Below are 14,435 nucleotides of genomic sequence, written 5' to 3'. Positions count from 1 at the left end.
GTGTGTGTGTGTGTGTGCACGTGTGTATATGATAAATGTACATACATGGACACTTGTTTATATGGTTAATCTGAAACAACTACTCATGAAGCATCTCCCTGTTGCTAAGCATACTTTGCATCCCTCCTTTTTGGTGGGCGGAGCCTGTGTATGTTGAAGAGTCAGATTCAATTATAAAATAACAGATGGATTCCAGTATGACAGCTGGCAGTGACTTAGTACCAGTGCTATGTTCATCATCACAAGTCAAATTTTAAAATGGAGTATCTCTAGCCTATAAGAGCCTTTTGAAAAATTAATTCTTGTTTTTCTTCATGTTGAGAATTAGGCATTATTGGGATGCTGCTAATCTCCACAATCATGCCACCGTGTGCTGTGGTCTCATCAGATTTCACAAGCTAAGCCAAGTCAGTTTGGGCCAGTGCTTTGAGAAGGACTTCTCCTTTAGAGAAGCCTCTGAAAAATGTTCAGGTGTTACAGGAAAGGATATAATCGATTCATCAAGTGGCGCTCTTCTGAGTGGGTTCTGCGCCAGTACCTCTTGAGGGGTGGTGTGATGGCCTTGTCTGTCTGAGTGGCTCTGACCACTGAGCAGTCATTGGAGACCCCCTACTTTGGTCTTTAAAGTGGAGGTGAAATGGCTCCACGTGCCTGTACCAACTAGTACAACTCACTCAACCAGAAAGGAGTCAGAAAGCCTCCCTAAATTTTGTATCTAAGATCAATTGGATCCATTGTTGATTTTTACACCCTTACCCACAGTTTCATGTTATCATACTTAGCTGCTATGCTAGCAGATGCTTAGCTGCTGGTAGCAGATGAAAATTAACCCCATATTTTGGGTTCAAGTAGAAATATATGAAGCACTCTGATTTCCTCGGGGAGCCATGGTGCTTGATGGACTAAAGACGATGCTCATATCCCCTCAGGTTGAATACACACACTCGTCTTTCGGCTCTTTTGTGTATTTGTCACTGTTCTCCTTCCTGGTTTTCAGGCATGTGTGATCTGAGGGAGGAGGAGGGGGTGGTGGTTTCAGTGCTAGCCAACTCTGACCTTGCAGTGGATGCTATGGCTTACTCAGTTTTTCTTTTATTGATTTAGATGAGGGTGCCATCTATTGCTGTGCATATTTATTCCACTAAAACCCTTGTACTAATAATTCTATCCCCCCTCCGAAAAAGAAGCAAACGTGTTAGCTGATTCTCCTCAGATTTTCTATAGGGAGGGAGGAGGGAGCTATTGCTGTTGATTATATTTTTTTGTAAACGTGGAATTCTGCACAACTTTAGCATGCCCCGCACTGTCCTTTTCCTTAGTGTTGCTTATGCCTAAGTCTTTTTTTTTTTTTTAAGTTGGCACTCTCTGACTTGTGCCATATTTGTAAGTAAGAACTCAACTCCTGTCCTTCTGTGTGTTTTCGCAGCCATGCCCGGTTACGCTGTATGTGCACCTGCAACAGGTGTACCTTTTGCATCTGTCAGAGCTTCCTCAACTCAGACTTGCTGCAATCTGTAAAGAACAAAATCTTCACTGCAGTTCTTAACAGGTTCTTAACTTTATTTACTGGGTACCAGGCATTCTGTTAAAATACAAAAGGAGAAAAGTGGATGGCTTATTTATTACATAGATACTCACTACCAAGACAACAAGCCAACTGATGCCCAACTAACTTCCACTAAAATTCTCACCGTGGTGATAATGTTTAGTTCTGGAATCATCCTCAATGTTTAAAAATTAACAGATATATTTAGGGGACTCTAAAGTAAGATTTTTGCCTTTTTAATTCAGAAAGTTAAAGTATTTTTTAAATTAGAGGATAAAAATGTGTAGGGAGATTGAAAATCTTACGGCTGAGAGTTGCAGAAATAGATTAGGACTTTAGTAAGGAAAAGAGACATTGATCCCAAATGTTATAATGTATTCAGCTTGCATTCAAACAGTGCGACTTATAAAACCATACTAATGTGAACAGTGTCTTGGGTTTTAAAAACTTTTCTGTTGTTTAAATTATTTATAGTTTTTTTTTTTAACTTTTTAAGTACCTTGGATATTTATTTGAAAAGAAGACAATAGCCAACTTTAAGGATTCAAAGGAATATGGAAAAGGAAAAAGATCTATAGTACTAGTTTTTGAGGTCTTTATAACGGAACCCAACACATGAAGTTTGCTTAGAACATAATACACTTTTAAAAAAGAGCAACAACAACAACAAAATAGGTTGTATACAGTCCCTCAAAGCAATAAACTTGGAAGTTATGTTCTTATTCCGGTCATGCTGCCTTTGTTCAAATTGATTTTACATTTTGTGAGCATTTAAGAGCCTAATTAATGTAATATTAATTTGTATCTAATGTCAAATTTTTATGTGTCCATGGATGAATTAGGTTTTTGAAATCATCCTGATGTCATTGGGAGCAGGGCTTAATTAAGACAGATGATCAAGCTAAGTAGATTTTGGTTAGAAATGAATCTTATTTGGGTTACTGTTGGACTCCCACAGAGGGCCAGAACTGTACCAGATGAGTAGGCTGGTTTGTGTTCACCAGCAGTGTAGACATGGCTACTAAACAGTGAGGCTGTATTGTATATGAATCAGAAATGGACTCTGCAGGCATCCTACAAGAGTTTTGGTGATGTTTTTGAGAACTGTCAGCTCTGGAATAAGAATGCAGCTGTCTCAGGTGGTTGCTTTGAAGGGATCACCACTCTCATTTGGTGGTGAAGTTCTGCCTCTTGTCTTTTGAATGGCACCTTATAAAAAGTAACACAGATTCTCTCATGATGGCTATCTGAGAAAATGCAAGGCTAGTTTAAACTAAACAACATTCAGGAGCTGTGGAGTCAAAAATGGTAGAGTTGGAAGAGATTCTAGGATTCATCTGGCCTAACCTCCCGTTAGACTGACTTCCTGAGAGCCTTCTTGAGAGAGTATTGTTTATCTGCTGATGGCTTTCCTCATTGGAGAAGGTTTTTGTTTTTGCTTTTTTTTTTTTTTTTTTTTTTTGACTAAAATGATTGCCCTTTAACTTTTTCTCCTTTAGTTTTAGTTCTGCCCTTTAGAACAACATACGACTATTCTACTCCCTCTTCAACATAGCAATCCTTCAGACATTTGAAGACGGCCATCATGTCTCCCCTAATTTTCTCTTCTCCAGGTAGAACATCCCCATTTCTTTCAGCTGTTTCTTAACTTAGTCGGTTTAGTGACCTCATCATTTCTCGTTTCCCTCATCTGAAAGCCCCTTAGGTGTTCAGAGTACCTCTTAACAAGCGCCCCTGAGAATGGAGAATGGTGCTTCAAGTGTAATCTGACTTTCCATAACGGTGGGCAGTCATGTTCCACAGTTAGGCCAGCACCTGTCTACTGCATGAACTCACTGTGTAGAAGCCCCAACCCACTGTGGATGTGTATTAATCTTGGGGTTAACTGAAATCAGATTGTTTTTCCTGTGAAGTGCTATGAAAGCAGTGTCCCCTCCCTAATTGTGTCTTTGACGTTATTAGTTGGCCCTCTGAATCTAACTGCAGATACATATATCTCTCTATTAAATGTCATATTCTTTTCAGTCCATTTGTTCTAGCTCAGTCATTTCGGACATTGTTTCTGTCATTTGTCCCATTATATATCTTTCTCAGCATTGTGTTATTTGCAAATTTGGTAGCTATGTTTTTTATCTTTCAAGTTAGTGATAAAAAGTAATGTTGAATACCCAGCAACTAGAGAGTGAGGTTGATCAAGCCAGCAAACCCTTTAGTGCTCTACTAGAGAACTCTTTTCCCAGTGACACAGATTCAGAATTTTGGGGGAAAGATTATTCTGCCAATTAAAAATATTTTATTATCCAGCCCATGTTTTACCTTGTTATCTTACAGGAAATTTCATGGAGAGCTCTTTTGAAATCATTACAGTTTCTACCACATTCCTCTGATCTACCAATGTGTTAATTTTATCAAAATAGAAAGTGACATCTATTTGGTGTCTTATTCTTGATGAACTTACCCTGGCTCCTAATAATTGCTGATCATAAACCATCTGTTTCCTTCTAGAAGCTCTCGATTGTACATAATTGCAGATTGATTTGTTGTCTGCATCTTCAGTGACAGTTTTAGTTTTAGGTTGGTTTAGTCAGCTTCCCAGTGAAAGAGGTTGGGTGTGCATTATTGGATGAGATTGCTCATCATAAGTTGCTCTGTATAGTGATCCTTGAAGAAGAATCAGTACATTTTGTCATGCCTGCTTATAAACTAGAAATAATTTAATGGTAATGTCAGCATACATCACTTACATCTGGTAATCAAGAAGGGAAAGATTGAAAAAGATGAGGAGGGGAACCCCTGCACTTTTCAAAGAACTCCTTCCTCTTCCCTAGTAGGTATTTCACTAATTTATTTTCTAGAAGTCCAGTGGAAATTTATGAGTTCCATATTGAAGTTTCTTCGAATTCACAAAAGGATTGTTAGATGAGGTAGGCGAGGGTGGAAGCCAAAAATGGAAATGCCTACAGGGCCTGGATGGATAATGTTAATGAAAGAAGGTGGCCAAGGAGAAGTAAGAGAGGTGGGGACAATGACAGGTCCTGTCTGAAAGAGGCAGCCGTGTCTCAGCTCCAGCTGTTGGTCGTTGTCCAAGTGTGATGTTGCCAGGACTTCTGATTCTCTGACATCAGATGTCGGGATTTTTATATGAAAATTCCTGCTGTTTAAATGAAAGCAATGAAATATTAAAAAGTTAAAGTATTAATCAGAACAAAGAAGACATGTTTGCAGGCCACCAGTTTGTAACTTCAGTCTTAAGACATAGCCTAGAGTTGTGAAAATGCAGGCCAAAAATAAATAAATAAATAAGTACACCTAAGGAATGAAACGGAGAAGGCAATGGCACCCCACTCCAGTACTCTTGCCTGGAAAATCCCATGGATGGAGGAGCCTGGAAGGCTGCAGTCCATGGGGTCGCTGAGGGTCGGACACGACTGAGCGACTTCCCTTTCACTTTTCACTTTCATGCATTGGAGAAGGAAATGGCAAGCCACTCCAGTGTTTTTGCCTGGAGAATCCCAGGGACGGGGGAGCCTAGTAGGCTTCTGTCTGTGGGGTCGCACAGAGTCGGACACGACTGAAGTGACTTAGCAGACTTAGCAGCAGCAAGGAATGAAAATGCCTTTTACAAACACCCCACATACAGTTTTACTCCTTTCTCTTTAAAAACTTGAAAAAGTAATCTCATTGGTGGAGTGAGAATGGAACCACTTTCTATGGAACCACTTTTTTCACCATTGGTTTGCTGAGCCAGGTATATCTTAATATTACATAAATGGAAAAAGAGATTTAGTAATTGAGTAAAAGTCATACAAGAATTTTTTCCTCTTCATTCAATAGGGAGGATTTCTTACTCAGTAAGTCTCAGGTCTTTGGATTTAGAAATCTTTTGTGCCTAGCATTTGATTTAGATGTGTAAATAAACAATTAAAAATTTTTCCTTTAAGGCAAAAATTTTGTTAAATGTCTGCAAAGAAATTAATATGCAAATATTGGTATATGCATGCTGTTCTCAAGTTAGTACATTGTTTTAATGTGCTAATAAAAATGTTGGTCACCAAAATAGAAATTACTTCCAGATAATACATGTTTGGGCCCATATTCTCCCCTTGTGTCATTCTCCCACCATTTTGATTTATTCATTTAAGTACTTAAGTACCTGCATTAGATAGGATCCTGCTGTGATCTGGGGCAAAATATCATACAAATGTGAAGATCTAGGCATGTATTTAAATACGTTTCTAAATATTATGTTAAAATTTTTTAAACTTTGATTATATTTCAGTGACCTTAGTGCCTTATGCTAATATTAAACCTGATCTGAGAAGATCTGTGTCAAATTAATTAATTTACACTTAGGCAGTTTCAACAGTTCCAACATTTCTGAAATTGTCCATGTTTGCCCTGTCTTTGACCAGAAAAAATTGTCTTTTTTTGTTTTTGTTTTTAGCTAATTGACTATCATGGCATATTTCAAGTAGAAAGTAGTAATACAAATTTTTTTTCTTTCAACCCTAATTGAATGAATATTGGTTTAACTCATATCTGACGTGTGACTTTGTTCTTGGGTAATTATGGTCTCAGCCTTTAGATGTGGATAGGTTTATGTTTTTCTTGAGAACAATTTATGAATAGCTGGAATTATTTGAATTTAAATACGTTTCGAGGGTGATTCGTATGTGGCCAGATGATTGCATTCTTTAGCAATGCTTTCATTTCAAACCGTGCAAATCACGTCATTGGAGAAAAATACCTTGTGATTATATTTTAGTTATAAATACCTCTTAAATCTAAAGGTGTTAAAATGAACTATGTAGGAGTGGACTGGCTTATTGGTTTGAACTCCCCAGGGTTTTAGTCTATTAAGCATTTATTGTTCTAATTTCAGCACACTTGCTTTGCATGAGGATGTTGCTCTACTCCAGTGTGCAGTGTACTCTAGTGCAGCAGTGTACTCTAGTGCACCAGGGTACTCTAGTGTGCAGTGTACTCTAGTGTACCAGGGTACTGTAGTGCACCAGTGTGTTCTAGTGCACCAATGTACTCTAGTGTGCAGAGTACTCTAGTGCACCAGGGTACTCTAGTGTACTACTCTAGTGTACCAGGGTACTCTAGTGCACCAGGGTACTCTAGTGTGCAGTGTACTCTAGTGTACCAGGGTACTGTAGTGCACCAGTGTGTTCTAGTGCACCAATGTACTCTAGTGTGCAGAGTACTCTAGTGCACCAGGGTACTCTAGTGTACTACTCTAGTGTACCAGGGTACTCTAGTGCACCAGGGTACTCTAGTGTGCAGTGTACTCTAGTGTACCAGGGTACTGTAGTGCACCAGTGTGTTCTAGTGCACCAATGTACTCTAATGTGCAGAGTACTCTAGTGCACCAGTGTATTCTAGTGTACTACTCTAGTGTACCAGGGTACTCTAGTGTGCAGTGTACTCTAGTGTACCAGGGTACTGTAGTGCACCAGTGTGTTCTAGTGCACCAATGTACTCTAGTGTGCAGAGTACTCTAGTGCACCAGTGTATTCTAGTGTACTACTCTAGTGTACCAGGGTACTCTAGTGTGCAGTGTACTCTAGTGTACCAGGGTACTGTAGTGCACCAGTATGTTCTAGTGCACCAATGTACTCTAGTGTGCAGAGTACTCTAGTGCACCAGTGTATTCTAGTGTACTACTCTAGTGTACCAGGGTACTCTAGTGTGCAGTGTACTCTAGTGTACCAGGGTACTGTAGTGCACCAGTGTGTTCTAGTGCACCAATGTACTCTAGTCTGCAGTGTACTCTAGTGCACCAGGGTACTCTAGTGCACCAATGTACTCTAGTCTGCAGTGTACTCTAGTGCACCAGGGTACTCTAGTGCACCAATGTACTCTAGTGTGCAGTGTACTCTAGTGTACCAGGGTACTGTAGTGCACCAGTGTGTTCTAGTGCAGCAGTGTACTCTAGTGCACCAGGGTACTCTAGTGCAGCAGTGTACTCTAGTGTGCAGTGTACTCTAGTGCACCAGGGTACTCTAGTGTACCAGGGTACTGTAGTGCACCAGTGTGTTCTAGTGCACCAATGTACTCTAGTGTGCAGAGTACTCTAGTGCACCAGTGTATTCTAGTGTACTACTCTAGTGTACCAGGGTACTCTAGTGTGCAGTGTACTCTAGTGTACCAGGGTACTGTAGTGCACCAGTATGTTCTAGTGCACCAATGTACTCTAGTGTGCAGAGTACTCTAGTGCACCAGTGTATTCTAGTGTACTACTCTAGTGTACCAGGGTACTCTAGTGTGCAGTGTACTCTAGTGTACCAGGGTACTGTAGTGCACCAGTGTGTTCTAGTGCACCAATGTACTCTAGTCTGCAGTGTACTCTAGTGCACCAGGGTACTCTAGTGCACCAATGTACTCTAGTCTGCAGTGTACTCTAGTGCACCAGGGTACTCTAGTGCACCAATGTACTCTAGTGTGCAGTGTACTCTAGTGTACCAGGGTACTGTAGTGCACCAGTGTGTTCTAGTGCAGCAGTGTACTCTAGTGCACCAGGGTACTCTAGTGCAGCAGTGTACTCTAGTGTGCAGTGTACTCTAGTGCACCAGGGTACTCTAGTGTACCAGGGTACTGTAGTGCACCAGTGTGTTCTAGTGCACCAATGTACTCTAGTGTGCAGAGTACTCTAGTGCACCAGTGTATTCTAGTGTACTACTCTAGTGTACCAGGGTACTCTAGTGTGCAGTGTACTCTAGTGTACCAGGGTACTGTAGTGCACCAGTATGTTCTAGTGCACCAATGTACTCTAGTGTGCAGAGTACTCTAGTGCACCAGTGTATTCTAGTGTACTACTCTAGTGTACCAGGGTACTCTAGTGTGCAGTGTACTCTAGTGTACCAGGGTACTGTAGTGCACCAGTGTGTTCTAGTGCACCAATGTACTCTAGTCTGCAGTGTACTCTAGTGCACCAGGGTACTCTAGTGCACCAATGTACTCTAGTGTGCAGTGTACTCTAGTGTACCAGGGTACTGTAGTGCACCAGTGTGTTCTAGTGCAGCAGTGTACTCTAGTGCACCAGGGTACTCTAGTGCAGCAGTGTACTCTAGTGTGCAGTGTACTCTAGTGCACCAGGGTACTCTAGTGTACCAGGGTACTGTAGTGCACCAGTGTGTTCTAGTGCACCAATGTACTCTAGTGTGCAGAGTACTCTAGTGCACCAGTGTATTCTAGTGTACTACTCTAGTGTACCAGGGTACTCTAGTGTGCAGTGTACTCTAGTGTACCAGGGTACTGTACTGCACCAGTGTGTTCTAGTGCACCAATGTACTCTAGTGTGCAGTGTACTCTAGTGCACCAGGGTACTCTAGTGTACCAGGGTACTGTAGTGCACCAGTGTGTTCTAGTGCACCAGTGTACTCTAGTCTGCAGTGTACCAGGGTACTCTAGTGTGCAGGGTACTCTAGTGCACCAGGGTACTCTAGTGTGCAGGGTACTCTAGTGCACCAGTGTACTCTAGTGTGCAGTGAACTCTAGTGTACCAGGGTACTGTAGTGCACCAGTGTGTTCTAGTGTGCAGTGTACTCTAGTGTGCAGTGAACTCTAGTGTGCAGTGCACTCTAGCCAGCACTTTAATTGCCCCTTCCTTTAGATGTTCACTTTGATTGGTCTGTCTGTGCCACCTAGTCATTTTTTAACTCCTCTTGATCCTTTTCCCAGCTGCGTTTCAGTGTCTAGTCTTCCCATTTTTCTAACCTGTAGTTTAATCATATTGTTTATTTTACAATTTATCATTTTGGTGTAGTTTTCTTTGATACATATTTTGGTTCTCTTATTTCTTTGTACAGATTGTTTGTTCCTATTACTTCCTAAGTTTGGTAATAGTATTTTACTTCAGCAACAAAGTGTGTAGCTCTATACTGAATATGATGGACGGTCATACCCATGTATTTTTTCACTCTGCTTTTTAATGTATTTTTAAAATTTGGATACATGAGACATTTATTTTAGTCCATTCATTAATGACTTACTTCATTTGCCCTTATTACTTTACTAATCACCTAAGTGCCTCCACATCTCTTAAAGTCATGTTACTTAACATAGGAACTCTATTTTTGAAGAAAGGCGTTTTACAGTTGTCACCCCAAAATGAACTGCCTTTCACAGGATTGCCTTATAAAGAGGGTGGTTTCCTAGAAATCTTAATGTTGCAGAGATTCCATTGGGAATATAAGAGTCTGTAAGATACCATGTTACAGTAAAATACTGCATTTTAAGGAAGTGCATCCTGTGTTTTAATTTCATATGAAACTTCTATATTTATATGAAAGGTCCTTACAAGGCTTTTCTTTGAATTTGAATGCATATACATGATCATGCATTTAAAATTGCACCAGAGTTGTGTTATAGATTCTTGCCAAGTAAGCTGCTGCTGCATATAATTTAAAAATTTTTTGCCATTTGATTAGTATTTTAAAGGACACGACAGAATGGAGTTTGCTTATTCCAACCTTTATCAGTAGTTAACATATAAACATTATTTATTTCCCATGTATTTACAGTCATCTGTGAATTTCTTTCCTCTAATGCTTGGTGAAGCATTTGACGTTGCACACCTGTGTCCTTTTCCTAAGTTTGTTACTGTTTAGGCATGCTCAGTTAACAGCTTTCTTACAATTTGTGTTGCAGTTCATCTTCCTTGAACACTGTATTTTGATTTCTTAACCTATTTTGAGAAATATTAAAATATTTCATACCTACTAGGTATGAATTGTTCAATTAGGAGAATTGTCATTATTAAAACTATAATTAACAGTAATGGCATTATTATTAGAGATAAATATAAAAAACTACTTCACCAGGAAGAAACATAAAGCAGGGAGAGGAAGAAAAGCAGGGAGATCCAGAGACATTTTTTTTTTTTTAAGTTTAAAAACAAAAGATTTAACTATAGTTTCAATGACCTCAGTGTAATTTTCAATTTGAGATATGTAATTACAAATAGGAAAAAGCTGTGTATGATATCTGTAAACCCTAGTTAACTTTAGGTTTACATGCATTACAGTTGCATAGACTGTTTCATAGTATTAACTTAAAAATGCATACCTGAGATACATGTATGAAAAGAATTATAAAACTAAGAGATTATTCATTTTTAGTGCCTTTGAACACCTTGTTTGGGAAGGGTGAAGTGGTGAGATAGAAGAATAAAAAATATGAAATTCAAATTTATTTCTGAGAAGTTGTATGGGAGGACTGATAAAAGTGACTGGGTGGAAGCTACTCTTCCACAGTCTGTTAACTTCACTGCTTTTGAGTATGTACTATTGATCTTTTCTTTCCACTGCATAATAGCCTGCAATCTAAGGCTAGATTAGTTGATAGCTGGACCTTTCTGAATTCTCCTCCTGCCTCAAATTCTAATTTTTTCAGACATTTAGGTCTCTGCAGTACAGGCATACCTTATTTTATTGTGCTTTGCTTTATTGTGCTTCGAAGATGTTGTGGTTTTTACAAATTGAAGGTTTGTGGTAACTGCATTTTCAGGTGATCGTTAGCATTTTTTTAGTGATATTTATAGTATTTTTAAATTAAGTATGTGTATGGTTGTTTTTTTTAGTAATAATGCTGTTGCACACTTAATAGACCACAGTATAGCATAGACATAATTTTTCTGTGCACTGGGAAACAAAACAGTTCATCTGACTCACTGTATTGCAATATTCACTTTATTACAGTGTTCTGGAACTGAACTCATAATACCTCTGAGGTATGCCTGTATAGTTTTTATACCTCATATGTAAAGTCTTGTAACACATTATAGAGAACAAAATTAAAAATACCTACTTGGGAATAGCTGGAATAGGTTTAGTTCCGTTGAGCCCTTTATAAAGGATTTGATTATTCTATGATTCTGAACATTGCAATTGATAACATTCCCTTTATTATTGGTTAAATACACTGAACCCCATAAAGATTTTAGTTCATGTTGTTATATTTGCTGTAAATTGCAGAGTTAATTGGAGCATGTTGTATGCCTTCTTTAAGGCATTCTGTGTAAAGGTGCATAGGAATTTTGGTCCATCGTTACGCACCTTCTGTGACCTTCACACAGTTTTTAATTTACCTCTTTATTGCCTGAATTTTGGAAACATTTCCTTCTTTCTGCCTTATTAAGTAGCAGCCTTAATAATACCTAGGTCCAAACTTGTTGGTTTGCTCCCACTCTTGGGTCAAAGAGCGCTTGTTGTCTGATTGACATATGGGCCCAGAGCACTTTTAAGCCAGAAAGCCAGCATTCAGAACACAGGGATTCTCTGCCTAAGAACTCAAAAGCTCTAGCAAGCTTTATATGATTAATTAAGGTTATATTTTACCATTTAGTCATTATTTCTTATGTTGTAAAAAGAGATACTGCTGAACCTAAATTATTTTATTCCACATAAAATAGGGAAATGTGTGATTCAATAGATTGGGGAAAAAAAAAGAACCTTTTTACACACACACACACACACACACATTTTTGACCCTGTAATTTTCATTTTGGGAAGGTATGTTAAGGAAACTGTTTTAAATGTAGTGGAAAATGTTATGTAAAATAGTGTTTATCACTTTAGTTACAGGTATCTGTAAATGGAAATAGCCACCAATAGAAATACAATGCAGCCATTTAAAAGGATGTTTCTATATTCATGGAAAAGACCTTATGTAATATATTTAAAGGATATAAAATATATAAATTATACGCATTGTGTTTGCAGCTATGTAAGAAATACATTTGAAAAAAGCCTAAAAGAAAATACCACAACTTTTAATTATTTGCCTTAGGTGAGTCTAAGTGGTTTTTTCCTTCCTACTTTCATTTTCTCATATAATGTGCTTATATTACTTTTTTAATAGCCAAAAAAACGCAAGAAAAAACATACAGTAAGACATTATAATTTATTCTAAGATATTTTATATGAGTCATTTGGAAAGAATTGTGGAAGAATTGCTTTTTGCTTGAGTTTAGACATGAATTAGGAAGCAGCTTTTTGAAACTGTTGCTCTGCTTCTGCTTGAGACCTGAAATGACAAGCATGGCTCAGTTCTTCACACTTATGGGGTACAATTAAGATTACACTCTTGTCTATTCAGGTGTTGTTAGGCAGGCAGTGCAAATGTGCCATCCATTATAAATGTGTTTTCCTTATAAATAGAGCCTGGTTAATGTAGCTTTTAAATGCATATGGTAAAAGCATAAAATAATTCTCTTAAGTAGCTTTCTGTCTAAAAAGTAGTTTTCCATGTCTAAAAGTATCTTAAACAACTACTGTAACATCAGTGGAGTCATTGAAATGTACTTTATAAGTTAATGGTTCCCTTGAGATTTAAACTAGCTGTATATTGAATATGTATCTGTATTGTTTGTCATCTATAAATATGAAGCACTGTTTTGCCTATTGAAGGCTATACTATAGCTTAGGGAAAAGTAATAATTACTATCTGGAGATGCAAAAGAAAGCTAAGCAATAAAGTCAGGCAAAATATATTATTTCATAAATGGTACTACTTCTCAGAATACAACAAAAGGAGAGGCTTCCCCCGTGGCTGGTTCAGTGGTTAAGGCTCCCTTGCTTCCACTGCAGGGGTTGCAGGTTCGATCCCTGGTTGGGGAACTAAGATCCCACATGCCATGCAGTGTAGGAAAAAAAGGCCACACAACTACAGCAACAGCAAGGAGAGCTAAGCTGTGTTAACAGATTCCAGACTTGAAGAATATTTATAAGAAATTATTTTCACTGATTTTAATGTCACTATAGCTAACATCCTAACCCCATTTACACCTACTTTATAATTAAGTGTAAAAAAAAAAAATGTGTAAAAATATTTTCTGTTCGTGAAGACGCATGAAAATCACAGAGAGACCAAAGCCGAAGCAGGACTCTGGTGCGCTTTGAGTCCATGTTCTCACTTTCCGTCCTCTACACCTCTGCTGACTCGGAGTTGTAAACTCCGAAACACTCGTCATAGGACCATGACAGCCAGAGTTTGGGATGTTTTACTCTCTCGTTTTTTTTTTTAATAGATATATGTTTGTAGTTTTTAGTAATCAGAAATTAGAAGTATCTCTCAACTTCATGACTAATAGTTGTTAGCCTCATTTTGAGTAAGTACTTCTAGTCACCGAAGTCATTGTCAAGTACTGTTTGTAGTATTAGTTCCCAGGGCTTCTCTTAGTCTTTCAGATATACCAAGAACCAGCCTCTGGGGGATACATAGAGAAGGTATACAACAGCCTTAGGTTTCCCAGCATGGTATGTGAGTGTTTTAAAAGAGTATATATAGATAGATTTTTTTTTTCCAAAGTTTGGCAATATTCTAGCAGATACATTCATTTTAAATATAGAAATCATGAGATGCATCATATAATAGGATGGCAACTCAGTTTATGTGTGGGATGTTTAATCAAGAGATATTACTTTCAGTCCCCTTCTTTTGTGAGCTGTGCTGTGAACTGCAAACTGTATGCATGTGTATAAAAGGTTAAGAGCCCGGGTAGCTGAGTGGGGTGCCATGCTGTTAGCAGACGACGAAGGCAGTATTACTCACCAGGTGCACGCCGTCAGCTCTGTAGAAGATTCCATCTTCATGGAGTCATCTCACGGTCCACTTTTTCTTGAAGCCAGGTAACATTTCCCACAACCAGTGGGGTTGGCTATGTTAGAGTTTTTCCTATTGGAAAAACTGGAAAAAAAACTAAAAAACCTAAGTATTTTCTTCCCTAACTCTTTTTTTTTCTTTTTAATGAAATATTGCCTGTTGGAAGAACTAACTTGCAAGGTAGCATGAATCTGTGTTATCACTTTGCTTTGTAAAATGATGATTGTGTAAGGAGTGACTTTTTTAAAATAGGAACTGGGGAGGATAAGGAGTTGGAGTG

The 14,435-nt window shown here is 38.5% G+C and overlaps 1 protein-coding gene across 7 annotated transcripts in view; it reads left to right on the top strand.

The window, feature by feature from the left end:
• The window catches only part of RHOT1 (ras homolog family member T1), a 62,699-nt gene that overhangs the window by 45,985 nt on the left and 2,279 nt on the right, over positions 1-14,435 (top strand). For 2 of the 7 annotated variants that reach the window (XM_018064254.1, XM_018064252.1), the window contains 2 exons: positions 1,427-1,549; positions 3,046-4,875. The exons of 2 other annotated variants lie outside the window; for them this stretch is intronic. In XM_018064254.1, coding sequence (XP_017919743.1) covers positions 1,427-1,549; positions 3,046-3,064 — 142 coding nt within the window. In that variant the 3' untranslated portion in view covers positions 3,065-4,875. Of the gene's footprint in view, positions 1-1,426; positions 1,550-3,045; positions 4,876-14,037; positions 14,182-14,435 lie in introns of those variants that run through there. 3 more of the 7 variants (XM_018064251.1, XM_018064250.1, XM_018064249.1) reach the window with 2 other exon arrangements.

This window comes from Capra hircus, chromosome 19 (assembly GCF_001704415.2).
Source record: "Capra hircus breed San Clemente chromosome 19, ASM170441v1, whole genome shotgun sequence".
In the NCBI taxonomy this organism is placed as follows: Eukaryota; Metazoa; Chordata; class Mammalia; order Artiodactyla; family Bovidae; genus Capra; species Capra hircus.
This window is presented reverse-complemented; position numbering and strand designations above follow the sequence as displayed.